Source organism: Excalfactoria chinensis, chromosome 2 (genome assembly GCF_039878825.1).
Source record: "Excalfactoria chinensis isolate bCotChi1 chromosome 2, bCotChi1.hap2, whole genome shotgun sequence".
NCBI lineage: Eukaryota > Metazoa > Chordata > Aves > Galliformes > Phasianidae > Excalfactoria > Excalfactoria chinensis.
In genome coordinates, this window is record NC_092826.1 from 141,563,488 (window position 1) to 141,582,364 (window position 18,877).

The following is an 18,877-nucleotide window of genomic DNA, read 5'->3' on the forward strand; positions in this document are numbered from 1 at the left end:
TTACCTCTTCTTTCCCTCTTTATGCTTTACAATTCTTATTATATTTTACTTGAACCACCTTCATTTTTCCCACACATATTTCCATTCACACACAGAGACCCAAACTGCAGAGAATAGCGTGGCTGAGCTGCTAACGGTGCCCAGCACAGCAGGATTACTTTGATTACTTTGGAAGGGTTCCTCACCAATATTTGCAAAATTTCATTTTGCAGCCTCGGGGAAATGTTGATCTGGGACAGTTTGTGCCTTGAGAGAAGGGATGGGGAGAAAGAGCACACAAAAAGTGGAGACAGATAAGGACCTGGAGTGCCACTGGCACTGCTTTTGCTGCCACCAAGGAGATGCGAGCAGTGGGGCAGCACTCAATGCTCACCTGGCTTTGTGTGTGTGTCTAGTTTACCTGGTGTAAGCATACTAATATTAATTCACATTCAGCTCATGATGTTATATCACTATATATATTTTTTTTCTGAAAAAGAAGCAAAACAAACAAATAAACAAAAACAACAAACAAAAAACCCAACCAAAATACCACCATCAGTTTTCTCCTTTGTCTGTCCACGCAGTTGTTGATTCACGGCTTGGTCTGAAAGCCTGCGCTCTTTCTGGTTGCATTATGTCCTGCTCTTTCAAACAACACGCCCAGTTTTGGGGGATTTTAGTTCTGATTCTCTCTCACAACATACCTGTGACCACTGCAAACCATGTCTTGCTAGGAAATTTAATCAGCATGCTCTCTAGGTCATTATCTATATTGTTAATGGGGATATCGAATAATTCTGGACTCAGGAACAGGCTACCATTTCTTTAGAATATGCAGAACCTCCATCTCAGGTATTTTCTGTCTCTGTTTTTTGTGCAATACTGCACAAATTCTGAAACTGTTGAGAATAGCAGAGATGAGATGCTGGGCAGCAGCCCTGCTGAAGGAGATTTGGGGGTTTTGATTGACAGCAAATTGAATGTGAGCCAACAGAGTGCCCAGGTAGCCAGAAGACTCCGTGGCAGCCTACAGCTCTTCATGGTGATCCTACAGCCCCTCTTGGTCCTGCAGCTCCTCACAGGGCACAAACAGGCAGCACTGAGCTCTGCTCTCTGTTGGCAGCAAAGCGCCCAGGGGAACAGCGTGGAGCTGCCATGGGAGTCAGGTGGAGGTGAGGGAAAGGCTGAGAGCGTGATGGGCAGGGCCCCAAGCTGCTGGAGCTCCAGAAGCCTCTGGACAGTGGTCTCAGACACAGGGTGTGATTTGCGTGCGGTTCTGTGTTGAGCTGGGGGTCGGACTCAGTGACCCCTGCAGGTCCCTTCCAACTCTGGTGTTTTATGAGACTATGCTTTAAGTTTCTGAGCCTAAGTGAAAATCGGATGAGAGAAACCAGCCCTTTTAGAGCAACCTTGATGTATTTCTTTAACTACTATTGATTAAAAAATCAAATGCAGATGCAAACATGTTCCTCCCCTCCCACAACTTGTGTTTCTGCTTTTTTAGCCTGACTGGCATAGCTGAAAATAGCAAAGTAAAAACAAACTAAGCGAATCGGTGGGAGAAAAGATGGCCTCCTACAGCCCAGATAAGGATGAATGTCAGCTTTCCTTGAAACCCGAGTAATGTGAGTTAAGGACATAACACAAAGTGAGGCTGAAGGGAGCAATGGAGGGATGGAGCATGTGCCCAGTGCCCGAGAACGTGTGAAGGAACACGAGCACTGCAGGGTCCGTCCGTGCCACTGCCATCAGGGCCAGACATGGCGGGCAGCTGCAGGGCGGCTGTGGCAGCTGGGAAAGAGAGAGAGACTTGGGTTGAGCCAGGCAGCTTTTAAAAACAGCAGCAGCAAATAACGTTGGTTTAATACACTTTTGAAAGAAAATACATGGGGGAAATAGGATAAGAAATGAATTTCAAGTAAAATTGTATGGTTTTTCTCTGGAGAGGAGATATGCTTGCACTGTAACCTTCATCCATTCGTTGTGTAAGTGCATTTTACACGAGTCTTCCTTCACAGTATTCACAGGAAATAAATGTAATTGTCAGCGAGGAGATGCTGGGCCGGTCGGTTCCATCCAGCTGTACCGCGGCCTCCGCTCGGGAAAAGGAAAAAAGGGAAAGGAAAAAAGAAAAGCGAGTTACAGTGTTTCCTATAGGACTTTGTGAGTAAGCGCAGTGTTACTAGTATGTAACTGTTGTCCTTTAAGTCTCATTACGCGTAAGGCTACAGTGTGTCCGCAGCTCTCTCCTTTTATGGGGGCCGACCTGCTTATCCGATGCTCTTAGTAACTCTCCCCATAGAACATGCTGATAGAGGACGATACTGATTCTCTTGTGTTCACTTGAAATCCCGTGACGCTCCGCACCCCGTCCAGCTGCTGCAGGATGTGGCCTCCGGCTGAGCCGGGAGCAGCTGCTCGCGTCGCTTTATCTGTAGCGGATCAAAAGCACCAACGAAACCCCACCCTGAGCCCTGCGGCGCAGCAGCCCGGCCCGCCACCCGTCGGACGGCGCTGGCGATGACGGAATCGGACGGCGGGGCGCTGCGGCCGTCACCGCCACTCGCCCCGGCCACGCCGCCCCTCGGCTCTGCCCGCACGGCGGTCGCGGTCCCGGGGCTCCGCTGGGCGCGGCGCGGAAAGGGTTAAGGCCGTTCCCTACCGCGGCCCGGCCGCCCCCGCCCGCGCGTCCCCGCGAGGCCGCGGCTGACCTTCACGGAGCCGCGTCGGGCATGCGCACCGCCGCCTGGGGCTCGCGGGACCCGCGATCGGTCCGGCCGCGGCCCGCTCGGGTTCGGCGCGGACCCGGAGGAGGCTCGGCCCGAACCCGGCCCGAACCCGGCCCGAACCCGGCCCGCCGCCCATCCGGGCTCGCTGCTGGCTCACGCCCTGCCCGTGCCGGGCGCGCCGCGGCCATTCGGTGCCGACGGTGCTGGCGGAGGAGCGCGGGGGGACTCGAGGGGGGACCGCGCGCCGCGCCGCTCCGCACCAGAGCCGCGCCCTGAGCGCCGGCCCGATCCGAGGCGGCCTCGGCGCCGACGGGCCCCGTCCGGCCACCGCTGGTTCCTTTGCGGGCGGTGCCGCCGCTCCCGGAGCTGCCGCCGCTTGTAGCGGGCGTTTGCCCTGAGCCTTCCCAGTGACCCGCACGTGCCCTCGTGCCGTTCGGTGGAACCAGGGTGGGGACGCGGCTCCCGTTAGGAGCGGGGACAGCGGCGGATGCGGCTTTGTGTCAGCAGCGGCGCTGCAGGGGAAGCGGTGCGTCCCTGCGCGGTGCGGTGCGCAAGAAGAAGGCATGTCGTCTGCTGAGCACTAACGGGCTCGCAAGATCGAGCCGATGTCACCGCGTGCTTTTGGAACCGCAGCCTCCCAGGCGCGGGGCGGCGTCGCCATGCTGGCACGCGGCAGCTCGGTTCCGGATCCCACGTACAGTCGGCTCGGGTTGGACGGAGCCGCAGCAGCGGTTTGGTCCGTGCCCCGAACAAGGCTGCGCTGCTGCGCTGGGTGTGTCTGAGGGAGCGGAAGGGGGAGGGCGCTGATAACAGCACCCGCACGCCCAAAGGCTGTAATCGCTGTGGCGTCCTACACAGCGCTGCCTGGGTTGGGGTCACCTTGAGCATCAGCAGAGGCTGTTCCTCAGTCCCCGCGCGCACGATGCCGTGCGATCGCCATGCGCTGCTCCTCACTGCTGGCCGATTCAGTGTCTTTCTTGTGCTTGTTTTTAACCACTGGGTTAAAACCATGGCAGCGATTCTATTCAGTTCAGGTTCCCTTCTGATTCCCTTCTGCTTGCAGCCTTGCCGAAAAATTCAGAGTCTATAGACAACAATCTCAAGGAGAGGAATAGAACAAACCCCTCTGGTAGCCTGGCAACATCTCTATCGCTGTATCAGGCGGACGGGAGGCAGCAGCCCCCCGCCAGCCGCACACACCGCGGTGAGCAGAGCCCCGCGGCCACGCTGCTGTGCCGTCATGGGAAGCGACACCGCCGCTCTGCATCGCAGAGAGGTTACAGCCGCTCCCCATCAGGAGGGGCCGCCGAGATCGGGAGCGCTGGAGAGGCCCCTTCCCCCCAGATGGGCCCGCGGGGTCTCGGGGTGCCGCGCGGGGCTCTGCGCGAGGAGCCGCGAGCTGCGGCAGCCTAACGGCAACCTAATGGCAGCCTAACGGCAGTCTAACGGCAACCTAACGGCAACCTAACGGCAGCCTAACGGCAGCCTAACGGCAACCTAACGGCGAGCCGCGGTGTTCGCAGCTCCTGCGGCCGTCAGTCCCGCGGGTCGCTCACGGATCCGTCGTAGCGGGGCCGGAGAGCCCCGGAGAGATCGCCCCGGGCGGGGCCGCCGCCATGCTGCCCGCCGCCCCCGCTCCTCGCACGCCCTCCATCCATCCCTTCGCCCCCGCGCCGTCCCTGCCCGCTTCTGGCTCTCCGCCTCCCGCTGCCTCCGCTCGCCGAAGGGACCGTTCTCAGCCCCGCGCTGGAATCGCCGCCAGCGAATGTTTGCTCGCTGCCGGAGGTCCCCGGGGACGGGGCCTGGAGCGCGGCGCGGGCGGAGCGCTGCGAACGGGGGGAGCCATTGTTTCTCACCGCTCGCCCGCCGCATCTCCTAGTGGGAAAACTCCCCGGCAGCCGGGCTTGATGCCGCCGCCGAGGCCGCCCCCTCCCCCTTGCCCCAGAATTTACCATCCCCTGCGCCGAGGAGGAGCGGCTGCAGCTCTGCTGCGAAAGGCCGGGACGTGTTTTCAATTTGCCTCCCTCTTATCTCGGGTGTTTGGACAGAGAGGTTTAAAAAGCGGGATTTTCTGTCCCCGCAGAGTAAACACGCAGAGCCCGGCAGCGCAAACTATTTCTGGCTTATCAGTGGAGGAATGCAGCAGCTGAGGCCGAGCGCGAGTGGGCCGTCAGGAAGGCCCTGAAGGGGCCCCCTCCCCACTCCGCGCTATTAGAAGTGTGAGAGCCCAGCAGGACTCAGAGGGGAGAGTTGGAGAAAAAGGCAGAAAAGGGAAAGAAAGAGGAAGAGAGAGAGTGAGAGAGGCTGAGCAGACCCCGATGGCTACAGACGAAGTTACAGGAGGGGCTCGCAAAGCTACGAAAAGCAAACTTTTTGAGTTTCTGGTCCATGGGGTGGTGAGTCGGGAAAGTTAGCGAGCTGGCTGGCTCCGAATCGAGGGATGAGTGGAGAGCGGAGGCTGCGCCGGGCTGGAGCGGCCCCTGCAGCGCCGCTCGTGGGGCGCCGCTCCCCGCCTCGCCCGAGAGCCGCGGGGGCCGCCGGTGCACACGATGTGGCCGATTCGTTGCTATACGGCTTTGTCTGGGGGGTTGTGTGCTGTGATTGCTGCTTTGATTCTCCATGCTTGGTGAATAGCATGCTTCTGAGCCTCGTCACGGTGCGGGATCTGCACCGCGTCTGACCCAAACGGGCTTGTAGGACACTTTGTTCTGTAAGCAAACTTGTGTTTTGAAAAGCAATTCTGATGCTAGTCCGACGCGGCCGTGTGGCGCTGCCTCTGGTTCTCGTCTCCAGCCTTGGCTCTGATGTATCCTCTGGCTACTTAACAGGTGACTTTCAGGGGCTTGGAGAGATTAGCGCTGCAGATCTCTGCCGGTCGATGGGCGCTCACCCACGAGGGAACGTCAGGTTGCCGCGCTTAATTAAAGGAATCACTCAGGTCTTTGAAAAATGACCATCTTTTGTTTAAGGAATCAGGTCTTTGATCTCCATTTAAGGGGATATGCTAACCTTGTTTTGCTGCCAGTAGAAACGATGTTCTTTAAATGACTGATGGTTGAAAGCGACCACCATTTATAGCATTCGGATATCTTGTGCCGATACACTTTTAAGGAAATAAGACCCAGGAAATGCAGATATTGCTCAGATGAAGGTAGTCCCTGCGTGTTTTCTCTCCTGAGCATTCTGGCACCTTCTGTGACACCTTTTTGAAGACATCCGCTGGCTGTTCCTGTACAAAGGAATCTCGGGAGCTCGCTGCAGGCCTCTGGGTTGTCTCCATAATTCAGGCTTGCTCCAAATTTATTGGATCTTTCTTGTGTGCTGCAGAGCCTGGCTGTGATGAGCTTGCAGGGTAAAGGACTTTTAGATGGCATTCTGTTCCCTGAGAGCAGTGAGCGGGCAGAGTGGTGCTGATGTACATCAGCAGTGTGTTGCTGGGTGGGCAGATATGACAGAAGCAGGTGTGCAGATCTGTGGCAGTAGCTGTGAACGTATGTGTTGGTTAAGATGGTCTGGCTCAGGGTGGCTGTAGCTGGGTGGGCCGCAGGCATCCCGGGAAGGCTGCGCACGTGGGTAGCTGTTTCCTTTTCCAAGGCTTCTGTTGGCACAACACCGCTCTTCCTTCGGTGTTTCCAGGAGTTGCTAAGACAGCTGGATGAACCTGCTTCTTTCCCATGTAGATGTGAAAGGAGCCTGCTAGCCTCTTAAGCATGAGAAATGTTAACTCATACCAAAATTAATGCAGCAGAACTTGTTTCCATTACTTGTTTGGGTGATAGAAAAGTCTGACTTGTCTGCACTGCCTGTTTCTCCACGAGAGGCGTCTCACTTGGTATCTGCATTGCCTGAGTACCTGCATCTGTTTGTTACCTTTCCACTGCCTGTCAGGGGAAACAGAGCTTCTTGTCCGTCACTCCTCGCCTGAGCTCCTCTTGTAGGACCCTCCTCTTGTAGGACCCTCTGCGCCCCTCCATGATAATTTCCTTTGGTTCTGCTTTTGCTTCCGTGTTTGTTCTTCACTTCTAGTTTCTTCCTGACCTCAGGCTCATTTTGGTCAAAACGGGTTGAGGCAGCCAGTCTTCCATTGCTTACAAAAAGACCCAAAGTTGCAACTTCATTTATCTGTTTACGTATCCTATTGAATAAAAGAAGGAGCCGTTACCCCGAGTGCAGATATTGCAGCCTCATCACCGCACGCGGCCTGTCTGCATCGGAATCAATTCCTTGAAAATTCAAGTTGAAGAGTAAACTTTTCCAGAACGCCTTGGAATCAGGTTATGCCTCCACTCCAGGGAAAACCTCCTCTTCAAATTGCTATTTTTTTTTGTTCTCTCTTTGGCAAAATGATCTGTCTTGATTACTGCAGGTATTATTATCGTTATTGTTTCATTTTTCAGAAATAGGAGTGTATAAGCAGGGATAGAATGCTGTGAGAAAAAAATGTACTGTTTGATCAGTTAAATAGGAAGGAGAATTTCGCAGTATTTACTGAGAGCTGTTAGATTTTGGGTTTATTTGATCTTTCTGAAAACATGTGTTTCTCTGCTAAGGTCACTTCGCCCTTTGCTCTTGTGTGTTTCATCTTGCCTTTGTTCTGTTCCATGCTGCCGGCTCAGAAGAGATCTTCTTCCCTTTGTGTGGTTCAGATAGGATCCCTCTGTGCTGTCAGATCTTTCAGTGGTCAGAAGCCTCAGGTGTGATACTTCGTCCTGCTGGAGTAGTTTGTTCCACCTCTGCTGAGCAGTTCTTTTCTTTCAGTTATTTGTTGGATTTCTCTGACTCCTGCTCTGTTGATCAGGGCCTTACATGCTGTATCTGTGGGAAGAGGGATTTTTTCACAGGCTTCATCATCCTTCACTGACATTTTCCCCCCTCTGCTCTATTTCCAGAACTTTTATGGATAAATTCAGCTTTAATGACCACCTTTATGCCAATATGTTTTTTACTGATGTGTTTTCTACTGTCCAGTTGTACACTTCGGGCTGCCCTTGTGACATCTCACTCTGGGTATCTACTTGTTGACCCAAACCAAATTATTAATCTTCCTGCGGGGTGCTCCTCGGTTTCTCCTGTTCTGTAGCCCCCATGTCAGTTTCTCTGTTGTCTGCATCCCTTCACTGGGTGTTGTCTTTGTTTTTCTTTTTTCTTTCTCAAACAGGGATCTTCACGTATAGCCTTGAGGAGATCCGTAGCGTATTTTGTCAAAGCTCTTGTCCAGGCATGTGTCCTTTTGCGACTCAGTTGCAGAAATCTTCTCATCTTTGGTGCTTGTACTGTGGACTCTGCAGCATTATCTTCACTCAGGAGGCAGCTGAGAGGTCCATTTTCTTGTGTGGTTGTTCTGACCCTTTTTATTCTGTATCCCTGTCCTTTTTCTGTTCCCACTTTGTCTTCCTTCCAAAACCGATCTTTTTGAATTCTGTTCACAAGCTGTGCCTATGGAAGTCCATGACTCTCTCTCAGCTATTGGAACTTTCCTGTACTTACCATATACCTCTTAGTTCATATCACCTTCTGTGTATAGGGATCTAGTTCTTTGCCCTCTGTGTTGTGCATGGGTAGCTCTTCCTCTTAATGTGAGTCCTTACGCATATTTATTTTCTGCTAATAAGTGTTTTCTTATGGTTCCTGCTGATCTCTACACTTGAATAACAATTATACCTCACTATTGTTAATGTATACAAACCCATACATCACTTGTGAGACTTCTTTTTTGATCCCCATTCTTCTTATTGTGTGATTGTCCACCTCTCAAATCTGCTCGTACAGTTTGACAGTAAGTTGAGGAGCTGTCTTACATGAAACTGCATTCAGTACAGTGCAAGAAGGGTCTCAAAGCATGCCATGATGTAAACAAATAATTAATACAGCAATTAAATAAGTAAAAATCTGTTAAAAGATAAGTCTGATGTCCTGAAGATGTATACAGAGTCCTTAATAGGTTTAATGGAGTTATGGAAAAAGGGATGAGCAATGAATTTCATAAATAAATTTTGCATCTCCTCGTACACTGCAGGGTTTAAATGAGGAGAAAGACTTGGATGTCTTTGTGGGCTGCCTACTATGTGGCTGCAGCCACTGCTACTAAGAAAGCAAATGCCGACTTCATGAAGAAGAGAGTAGTGCAGACGATGTTGTAAATCAGTTGGAATATACTCACAAGAATATATATTTTTTTCATGTTGATTGATTGTCCGCATGACAAATAAGCAAAAGGAGGGGTAACCCAGATGGCAGTGACAGTGGGAGGGCTGTAAAGGCTTCATCAATAAGAGACTGGGAAACTGGTGGTGATTGGGCTTTGTAGGAAGAACATACGTGTTTTTTCCATAATACCTTGGGATGGAGATTGATTAGGAAAGCTGTAAAGTCTCTGTCACTGTTGAGAAACTGGTTAAGGAAGTAAATGTCTGTCGAAGATGATGAGGTAAGGAAGGACTGGATGATCTCAGGGATTCATGTTTCAGTATGGCATAAAAATAGCGTTTATTCTGTTTTAATGGGAGGAACTAGAGGTGTTTTCCCCCAAACTGAATGATGATCTGCCTTAAGTAGATAAAAGTAATTGTTTCTTTCAGACGTAGAAGTCACTACAGCAGAAGTAGTGATGTGAGGAGAATATAAGGTTTGAAAAGATAACCAAAAACTTTGCAATTTTCGTGTTATCATGGATGTAAATACTATCTTGTCAGTGCCCAAACTCCAAAAGGGGTAGAAAAGAGCTTCATGAACAGTCACTTTTGAACAGTTTGTTCCACTTGCCTAATACAGGGTGCTCTGTGCTAGGATGTTGTCAGAACACTGTTTCTGGACACACAGTCACTGGTTTACTGCATATGCATTTCCTGTTTTATTAAACAAGGATATGCTTGGGTTGAGCTTAAGGCAGCCTGGGGAATTCAACATTTGTTTGAGATGTTACTTGCAGAAGACTGGTAGAGAAAGAACATTGTACAGCATTGAAAAGCATGAGCAAGCGGCCAGTGGGACCGGAGGGCTGGGCTTTCCTTCTCTCTGAGATAGTTGCAGAAAAGTTCACACATAATTAAAATCATCCTAATTCTTGGTATGTTTTTAATAAGTAGTTAATGAGACTATGCAAAATAAGCTTGTTGTCCACTGTGAGGAATTCAATATGCTGATAAATAGAGGTACACAGATGTGTCTGGTATGTGAGATGTTTGAGTTGCTCTTCTGTTTTCTTCCAAAAGAAACACCGTAGAAACACGGATCCAGTTACAGTGGGTTATTTAGCCCTGAGCCCCCAGGCCCCCAGCCCTGTGGGGAGTAGCAGAAGAGTGCAGGGGAGCTGCAAGGCAAAAAATGAGCAACGCTTCTTCCAAATGCTCTTCATAGCTCTGGAGTTTTCTGACCCAGAGGGGTACTGCATACTTAGTACCTCTGTGAGCTTTATTTGTGGAGATTAGTTTGCTGGTATTTTCTTGAATGCACATGAACTTCTAGCAGGCACAGTGTTCTGTGTCAGGAAATTTTTGCAGTTTGTCTTAAATGAAGACCTGCCTGATGCTACCAGCTGTTAGCTGCTGTCTGGTTCTTGTAAGGGAAGAGTCAGTGAGGACTTGATCAATCTCCTCCTCCTCCTCCATGACGTTGCAGAGCTCTGCACTCCATCCCCTCCCTAAACCGCTCCTTTTACAGATCGAGAAGGCATATTCTGGCTGTTGTTCCTCACGCCACATCCATTCCGTAGCACATTAGATCACTGCAGTTGATGTGATCTGATTTATTGAACTCGAAGACAGTACATTGGGTTTGCTGGTTTCAATTCCAAAGGCTGTTTTTTTTTTGTTGTTTGGTTTTGAACTGTTTGTATCCAAATGCTTGTTTGAGGTTTGGTATCTGGTTGTTCTGAGCTCTGAATGGGCACTCATGAAATAAATGTTCACCGAGCTTTGTCCTGAGTTACAGCTCCCAGTTCTGTAAATGAAGTATTTGAAGATTTTTTGGGTTGCTGTGCACATTTCTCAAAATAGATGGAACTTGGAAGTCACAGCAGTGGAACACTTGGACCCTGTTTCTAGGATGTGAGTGCTTTTGGAAAATGGAAGATGAATATGGCAGTGAGCAATAAGAATGAAAATATAGAAGTTTCTGCTTGCTAAATTTGTAAAAGATTTATAGATATTAAAAACAGGAACCTATATGAGGTCGTAACTGTAATTATCGTAGGGCAGGGGAGAAGCTGTCTACAACTTCTTTTGTTCTATGAGTCCATTTGGAAATGGCACGTTCAGTAGGGCGTTCTCTGTTGGGAAACCATTCGTGTCATCATGATTCTGTTGCCATGAGACAGTTATCACCTCAGCTAAATTTCTTAGCTGTTACGTACGCTTCTAGTGACCTGTTCTTAGCTCAAGACATCACCTATATCTCCTCTTGCTTGTACCTTAAATAAATTAGCAGCTGCTGTAATGTTATGTTGTAAAGAAAGGTTGCCTACCCAAGGCAGCTCCTAGTTTTAGTTTCCAAGCTACTCTGTAATTTTTGTTGTTCTTGTGAAAATGTTTGACTTTATTAGTTAACATGAGGCCTGTAGTTTTTCACTGCTTGGCATCAGAATCCTTTTACATGGTACCAAGGTGGATAGAGTCTTTGCTTTTCAGAACTGTAAGTTCCTGTGTGTACAGTTCAGTGCTATATCACAGTGCAGTGACTCCCAACTCTGCTTAATCCCTTTCTAAATCTTCTGTAGGTGCCTTTGCTTTTCCTGACATTTTCTTTTCCTTGTACCTATCAGTTCTCCATGTTTTTGTCCTCTCTTTTCTATTTTCAGACAGCAGCCCTCTTTTTATCTACATCAACATTTTGGCCACTATGATGTTGATGTTGCTTGAGAAAAGCCTTTGCAGAAGAAATTCACAGAAAAGCTCCTCTCCACTGTTGTTCCATTTCTCCCATCAGAGAGAAGTTCACTTCAAGAATGGCTTAGGTTGGGAGGGATCCTAAAGATCATCTGCTTCCAAACCCCTGTTGTGAGAAGTGTTGTCAGCCAGGGCCCCCTCCAGTTTGGCCTTGAACACCTCCAGAGATGGGGCACCCTCAGCTCTCTGGGCAGCCTGTGCCAGGGATTCAGCACCTCTGCATAACGAATTATTTCCTCACACCTGACCTAAATCTCCCCTCTTTTGGTTTAAAACCATTTCCCCTTGTCCTATTACAATTGGACCATGTACAACGTTACTCTTCCTTTAAGTACTGAAAGGCTGCAGTGAGGTCTCCCCAGAGCCTTCTCTTCTCCAGGCTGAACAAACTCTGCTCCCTCAGCCGTTCTAAGTAGGAGAGGTGCTCCAGCCCTCTGAACATCTTTGTTCCCTCCTCTGGATCTGTTCCCACAGCCCCACATTTCTCTGAACTGTGGGCTCCAGGTCTGGACACAGTACTTGAGGCCTCACAAGGGCAGAGCAGAAGGGGACGATCCACTCCCTGCCCTGGTGCCACTTCTCTGTTGGTGCAGCTCAGGATGCAGTTGACCTTCTGGGCTGCAAGTGCGCACTGCTGGTTCATGTCCAGCTTTTTGTCCATTGGGAGCTCCAAGTCCTTCTCAGCAGGGCCGCTCTCAAAGAGCTTTGTCCTCAGTCTGTACACGTCTAGGATTGCCCTGACCCAAGAGCAGTACCTTGTTGAAACTTGTTAGGTTCACATGGGTAAACCTGTTCACTTTTCAAGCTTGTCCAGGTCTCTTTGGTTGGCATCCCTTCCTTCTGTTGTATCAACTGCACCACTCAGCCTGGTGTCATCTACAAACTTGCTGAGAGTGCACTCAATTCCAGCATCCATGTTATTGATAAAGATATTGAAGAAGATGAGTTGTGTCCCCCACTGGTCAGTGCTGGGACTGATACTCTTTAGTATCTTCAACAAGGACATTGACAGTGGGGTCAAGTGCACTCTCAGCAACCTTGCTGCTGACACCAGTATGTGCAGTGCAGTTGCTGCACCAGAGGGACAGGTTGCCATCCAGAGGGACCTAGATGAAATTGGTCAGCAGGCCCATGTGAACCTCATGAGGTTCAGCAAGTCCAAATGCCAAATCTTGCAGCTGGGTTGAGGCAGCCCTCACTACCAATACAAGCTGGGGGGGCGAGAGGATTGAGCACAGACCTGCTGAAAAAGACCTGGGCATACTGGTGGATGGGAGGCTGGATATGAGCCAGCAGTGTGTCCTCGCAGCCCCAAAAGCCAACCATATCCTGGGCTGCATCAAAGGAAGCGAGGCCAGTAGGTCAGGGAGGTGATCCTGCCCCTCTGCTCTGCACTGTGAGGCCTCACCTGGTGCACTGTGTCCAGATGTAGAGTCATCAGTATGGAAGAGATGTGAACCTGTTGGAGTGCGTCCAGAGGAGGGCCACAATAATGCTCCCAGGGATGGAACTTCTCCTGTGAGGACAGGCTGAGAGAGCTGGGGCTGTGCAGCCTGGGGAAGAGAAGGCTGCAAGGTGAGCTGAGGGCAGCCTTCAGTATCTAGAGGGTTCTACAGAAAGAAGGAGACCAACTCTTCAGCATGGTCTGCGATGGTAGAACAAAGGGAAATTTCTTCAAGTTTAAGAAGGGCAGATTTAGTTTGGATATCAGGAAAAGGTTGTTTACAGTGATGGTGGGGAGGCACTGGGACAGGTTGCCCAGAGATTGGTTGATTCCCTGTCCCGGGGGACTTTCAAGGCAAGGCTGGATCAGGACCTGGGCAACCTGATCTAGCTGTGGTGTCCCTGTACAGTGCAGAGGAATTGGACTGAATGGCCTTTAAAGGTCCCTTCCAACTTTTAAGGATTCTATGATTCAAAGAATACCAATCCCAAGACAGACACCTGCTCATCACTGGCCTCCACCTGGACATAGAGCCATTGACCACAACCCGCTGGCTGCAGTTGCATCCAAATAATTCGTTATCTGCTAGTCAGTTCTTGGAATCCTCTCTCTCCAATTTAGAGATGAGTGTAGTATTGAACCAAATCAAAAACCTTGCAGAAGTCCTGGGAGATGACATCAGTTACCCTTCCTTTGTCCACTGATGCTGTCATATCATCACAGAAGGCCACCGGACTGGTCAGGCCCAATCTGCGCTTGGTGAAGCCATGCTGGCTGTTTTGGATCGTCTCCTTGTCTTGCATGTCCTTTAAAGTAGCTTCCAGAAGCACGTGCTCTGTGATCTTCCTAAGTGCTGACATGAAGTTCGCTGGCCTGCGGTTCCCAGGTCTTTCTTTATCCCCATCTTAAAAATGGGAGGGAAGTCACTGGGAACTTCACCTGACAGCTGTGGCTTTTCAAATGTGATGGAGTATAGCTTGGGCAAGACACAGATCCTTCTCCATAGCCAGTGGTACTTCATAGATCTCTTTCAAGAGACATAATAGTACAGCAATACTCTTTAGTATCATGGCAACTTTTTTTTTATGTCAACACTGTGAAAAAGTCCATGTGTTGTCTGCTACTGCCGTCTCTTGCATGTGTGTTTGAGAGCAAAACAAACCTTTAGGTAAGATAAAGTACTCCTTTTATGAAGGTTTAAATAGAGAAAACATTTCCATATCTGTTGGGTGCCTGATAGGTTTTCAGTGGGGAAATGTACATTGCACAGTGAGGAATATTTTATCTACAAATGATGTAGGGTTCGAGAGTATGAGAAGTTAAGGGAAGGAGTAAGGCACGTGAAGGGGTGAGTCAGATGAGCTGTCCACAATGCTGCAGCACTTGCTAGAGCTGGCTCCTTCTGTTTTGTCCCTTCAGTACTTTAATATATTAATGAAGGAAACTGAAAGAAATTCAAAGATGTCAGACTGTGATCAAGAGTAGGCCTGGCTTGCTGATCTCATTCTCCTGTCTTTAAAGTATTCCTTGTGGAATCAGAACAGTGGGCCTGCAGTGTGATCCCTGTGGCCAGTCAGCCTCCGTGGGGAATGAAACATAAGATGGCCATGCCCAGGATCTTCACTCTTCTGAATGTATGTCAAATGTCCCAGGATGATCAATAGGCAACAGCAGGCCCCGTTCTTTGGAAGAGGGCCACAGTGTGTAGATTGACAGACAACAGAAAGATCTTAAATACAAGCTCAAGTGTGAAGCCTGTTCTGGGCCATTTGTTTCTGCTGCATCTGCCTGGGTCAGAAAGTGGGAAAGGGTGGAGCTGCTGTGTTCCACCGGTCTTCATAGTTCAATGTTTATGAGAGAAAATGTTTTCAGCTCTGCACAGAGCCTCCATCTTGTGTGTTTGCTGCCTCCTGCTGCTTCTGTTCTCAGCAGCCATACCCATACTCAGTTCCCCCTGTGAATACTTGCTGAAGCCCGCTTGGCTGGCTGTGCTGCACTGTCTTCCCTCAGCCTTCCCTCTCTGTGCAAACCAATTATAACCATTGGTTCTTCAGTGATCATTTCCTTTCTTTCTTCCTTCCTTTTCCTTTAGGCATCCAGGTACAGGGAATGTCTAAGACTTGTAATGACCTGGGAGGGCACTGAGCTGGGGCTTTGGGAACTACAGAGGACACGGGTTACTGATTTGGAGATGCAGCTAAGCACTGTTGCTCAGGGTTTGCAGCCATCATAGGTGCTTTTTTACTGTAAAATGTAAGTTGGAGCATAACGCGAGAGCAGCTTTTCTGGCTCAGAAAAGGCTCTCCTGGGCCTGCAATGCTACGTCTAACAGCAACCATAGCAGATGGCTACTGCAGGCAAAGACAGGGCGCTGTACAAAGCAGTGGTCTCCAAACCGTTTTGGTCTTGCATTCCTATCATTTCTAATGGATCGGTATGAACAGGGGTTAAAAAAGAAACTAGACAAAGATGAAAGAATCTCAATTTAAAAAATACTTTTAATGGTACAAAAAATCTTCCTGCATCCCACTGTGCCTACCCCGTGGGGTGCACACATCCCACTTTAGTGACCACTGGAATACTTTTCCCACATATTTTTTCAGTCTTCAACTGTTGATACTTCAGAGAAGTTTCTAAGCCAAAAATATTTTCTGTCTTTAACCTCTCTTTGAAAAGTAATTGCAGAGACTCGCTACCCACTGTGTGGCAAACCACCCCATTTTGTCTATGAACCTGGCTCCTTGTAGATTCCTCTGCTGGCTATGGTTTATGCACCAGATGGGACAGCAAACAGTCAGTCTCCATCTGCCCTCTCCAGGCTGCTCATGATTTTGCAGAGCTCTTGGAAATGCTCAATTAAGATTATTGTCATATTTACTTTTACCTCATTAATATCCTGTAACCAATTATTTATCCATAATAGATGCTATGGCCTCACAGTTTCATTAGAAGAATTTGTAGAGTGAGTCACACAGACTCACAGAATTGCAGGGGCTGGAAGGGACCTCTAGAGGTTATCCAGTCCAACCCCCTTGCCCAAGCAGGCTCCTACACCAGGTCACACAGCTCAGCGTCCAGGCGGGTCTTGGCTATCTTCAGAGAAGGAGAGTCCATGGCCTCCCTGGGCAGCCTGTTCCAGTGCTCCGTCACCCCTACTGTGAAGAATTTCTTACACACATTTGTGTGGAACTTCCTGTGCTCCAGAAAGGGTTTATAGAATCCCATAATCCCAGAGCCATAGGGGTTGGGAGGCACCTTTGGAGCTCCTTCACTCCAGCCCCCATGGCAGTTCTCTGCAGCAGTTGGCTGCACGGTGTCCAGAAGGGTTTGGGATATTTCCAGAGGAGACTCCCCCACCTCTCTGGGCTCCGTTCCAGGGCTCTGCCACCCTCACAGCACAGAAATTGCTCCTCACATTCAGATGGAACTCCCTGGGCTGCACTCTGTGCCCGCTGCTCCTTGTCCAGCACCAAACAGAGCCCGGCCCCCTCCCCCTGCTCCTCTCCCTTCAGACGCCCATCAGCACTGCTCAGAGATCCCCCTCAGCCTTCTCTCCTCCATGTGCACAGCCCGGGGCTCTCAGTCTGCCCCCATCAGGAGGTGCTCCAGGCCCCTACCGTCTCTGCACCCTCCACTGGGCTCTCTCCAGCAGTTCCCATCTGCCTGGAACTGGGCAGCCCAGCACTGGGTGCGCTGCTCTAGATATGGCCGCCCCAGGGCAGAGCAGAGGGGAGGACCACCTCCCTCACCCTGCTGGCCACGCTCTCCGTGGTGCATTCCAGGGTCCTGTTGGCCTCCTTGGCCACCAGCACACGCTGCTGGCCCATGGTCAGCCTGCGGTCAACCACTGGTTGACTGTTGGCCACCACAGCCCACAGGTCCTTCTCTGCTGAGTTTCTTTCCAGCAGCTTGGCCTCCAACCTGTACTGATACTGCAGTTATTCCTTGTCACGTGTAGGACTCTACACTTGTCCTTGTTTAGAAATTTAAAAGACTTCTATGTATGATAGTTTTTATTTATATATTGGTTCAAATGCATGGAATGTGTTTGTGTGCATTGCGTATTTTCACAGATACATAAAGATCTGTAATAAATATTTTGATTCTTAGAGGGAAACTAAGCTTTTCCCTCTGTTTTGAATTACTTTTTTTCAGGTGGCAATTATTTTAACGGTGTTTTTCCCTGAGGAATATAAACTTCAGTATGGCATCAACTTTGCTGAGTGCCATGTTCAGCATTAGGTTAGCAGTCTCACCTAAAGGGAGATTCCATTAGCATGCTGTAGTCAACATAAACGTCTGGACTTCAGAATGCCTGCAGGGGCTGCTGACGAAGCATCACTTTCTTTTTCTTCTTGATCAGAGACTTGACCTTTTCTTGAAGGGTTCTGGTCACATCATGAACTTGTGGTGCTTTCCAGTGTAGGTGGAGGCAAAGGCTTTCAATGGAAAACACTTTGCTGCAGTGCTTCCGTAGTTCAGCTCTGCATGTTACAGTGTCCCTACTGATCAAAGCATCCAGTTGGTCCATTCAAAATCTGGAGTACTGCAGAAGTCACTTTGCTTTTGCTTTGATTAACATGTGGACTGCACCTGTGTGAACTGTGTATTGCATGCCATGTCAGCTTTGGTAAGGAGTTAGAGCTATCTGCTGTAAGCTGGCCTGACTGTTACTGACCATTGAGTGCTTTCCCATGTCCAGTATTTTTCATCTGTTCCCCGTCTCCATTATCACTGTGTTCCACTTTATGATGTCCAGGGAGTTCCAATTCAGATCTCTTGTGCTCTGTGTTGCTGCTTATATGTAAGGTTGGTAAAAATGGGGAACTTGTGGGAGCTAGAGTCTGATTGTGGACAAATATTATTGCAGCTGGAAAGCAGGGGACAAACTGTCTTTTTCTTTCTTTTTTCCCTTCTGTTTTGCTTCTTCCCTAGCGACCTGGGATGCCATCAGGAGCTCGAATGCCCCATCAAGGGGCTCCCATGGGTCCCCCAGGCCCTCCATATGTTGGAAGCCCCTCTGTGAGACCTGGGATGCCCCAGACTGTGATGGAAACAACAAGAAAACGTACTGTACCGCAGCAGGTCCAACAACAGCAGGTGCAGCAGCAAGTGCAACAGCAGCAGCAAGCTACTCAGAGCCGAACTAGGAGGTGAGTATTCCAGAAAGAAAGGGTGGGGAGAACAGTTGAGGAAAAAAATCTTTATTTGGCAATAAGTAAAACCTTTAAGATCGAATGAGACAAACCAGAAGATTTATATAGATTTATATTTATATATAGATTTTTATATATATATATATATATTTTTTTTTTCTTAAAGCAGGAAAAAGTATGGTAAATTTTACTCCATCCTTTGTTTAGGAATGGTCTTTAAAGATGACAACCTTTACTAAAGTCTGTTTCTGCAGATAAAATGCTTTCACTGTGTGAGTATATCAGGATATAGAGCTGGCCACCACGTTTAGCCCATAAAGTTATCGACTTTTCTAGTATAATGCAATTATTGTATTATTTGTTATCTGTTCTCTATAGTTTCTCTAACTTCTCACTGGCTAACAAATTTGTTTGTAAACAAGAGACAAGTGGAAGAGATTTTTTTTGTTGGTGATGTGAATACTTGTACTATGGTCACTCAGATGAGTGGTTATAAAACTGGAAATTTTTGTAGGCATAGCTGCATGTAAGGAGAGAGACACGAGAATTTTTCTAGAATCTGAGGATTTTTATTTTTTTTAAGGAACCTTCTTTCATGAATGTGTCTACTTTGTACAGGGCTGATTACGTTCTGTCTTAAAAAATATTTGTCTAATTTCTTTCTGCAGATTAGACCGTATCATA

The 18,877-nt window shown here is 48.9% G+C and overlaps 2 protein-coding genes across 9 annotated transcripts in view; one reads left to right on the top strand and one right to left on the bottom strand.

Moving 5' to 3' along the window:
- Positions 1 to 18,877, top strand: part of SMARCD3 (SWI/SNF related BAF chromatin remodeling complex subunit D3) — a 90,336-nt gene that overhangs the window by 20,479 nt on the left and 50,980 nt on the right. For 5 of the 8 annotated variants that reach the window (XM_072330181.1, XM_072330176.1, XM_072330180.1 and 2 more), the window contains one exon: positions 17,973 to 18,190. In XM_072330181.1, coding sequence (XP_072186282.1) covers positions 17,982 to 18,190 — 209 coding nt within the window. In that variant the 5' untranslated portion in view covers positions 17,973 to 17,981. Of the gene's footprint in view, positions 1 to 4,719; positions 5,108 to 10,640; positions 10,757 to 17,656; positions 17,847 to 17,972; positions 18,191 to 18,877 lie in introns of those variants that run through there. The other 3 variants (XM_072330178.1, XM_072330174.1, XM_072330179.1) reach the window with 3 other exon arrangements.
- LOC140248984 (uncharacterized) lies at positions 1,809 to 4,696 on the bottom strand. Its single transcript, XM_072330182.1, has 2 exons — positions 2,694 to 4,696; positions 1,809 to 2,414 (listed from the first exon to the last, which is right to left on the bottom strand). The coding sequence occupies exons 1-2, from the start codon at positions 3,274 to 3,276 to the stop codon at positions 2,266 to 2,268; spliced, it is 732 nt and encodes a 243-aa protein (XP_072186283.1). The 5' UTR covers positions 3,277 to 4,696; the 3' UTR covers positions 1,809 to 2,265.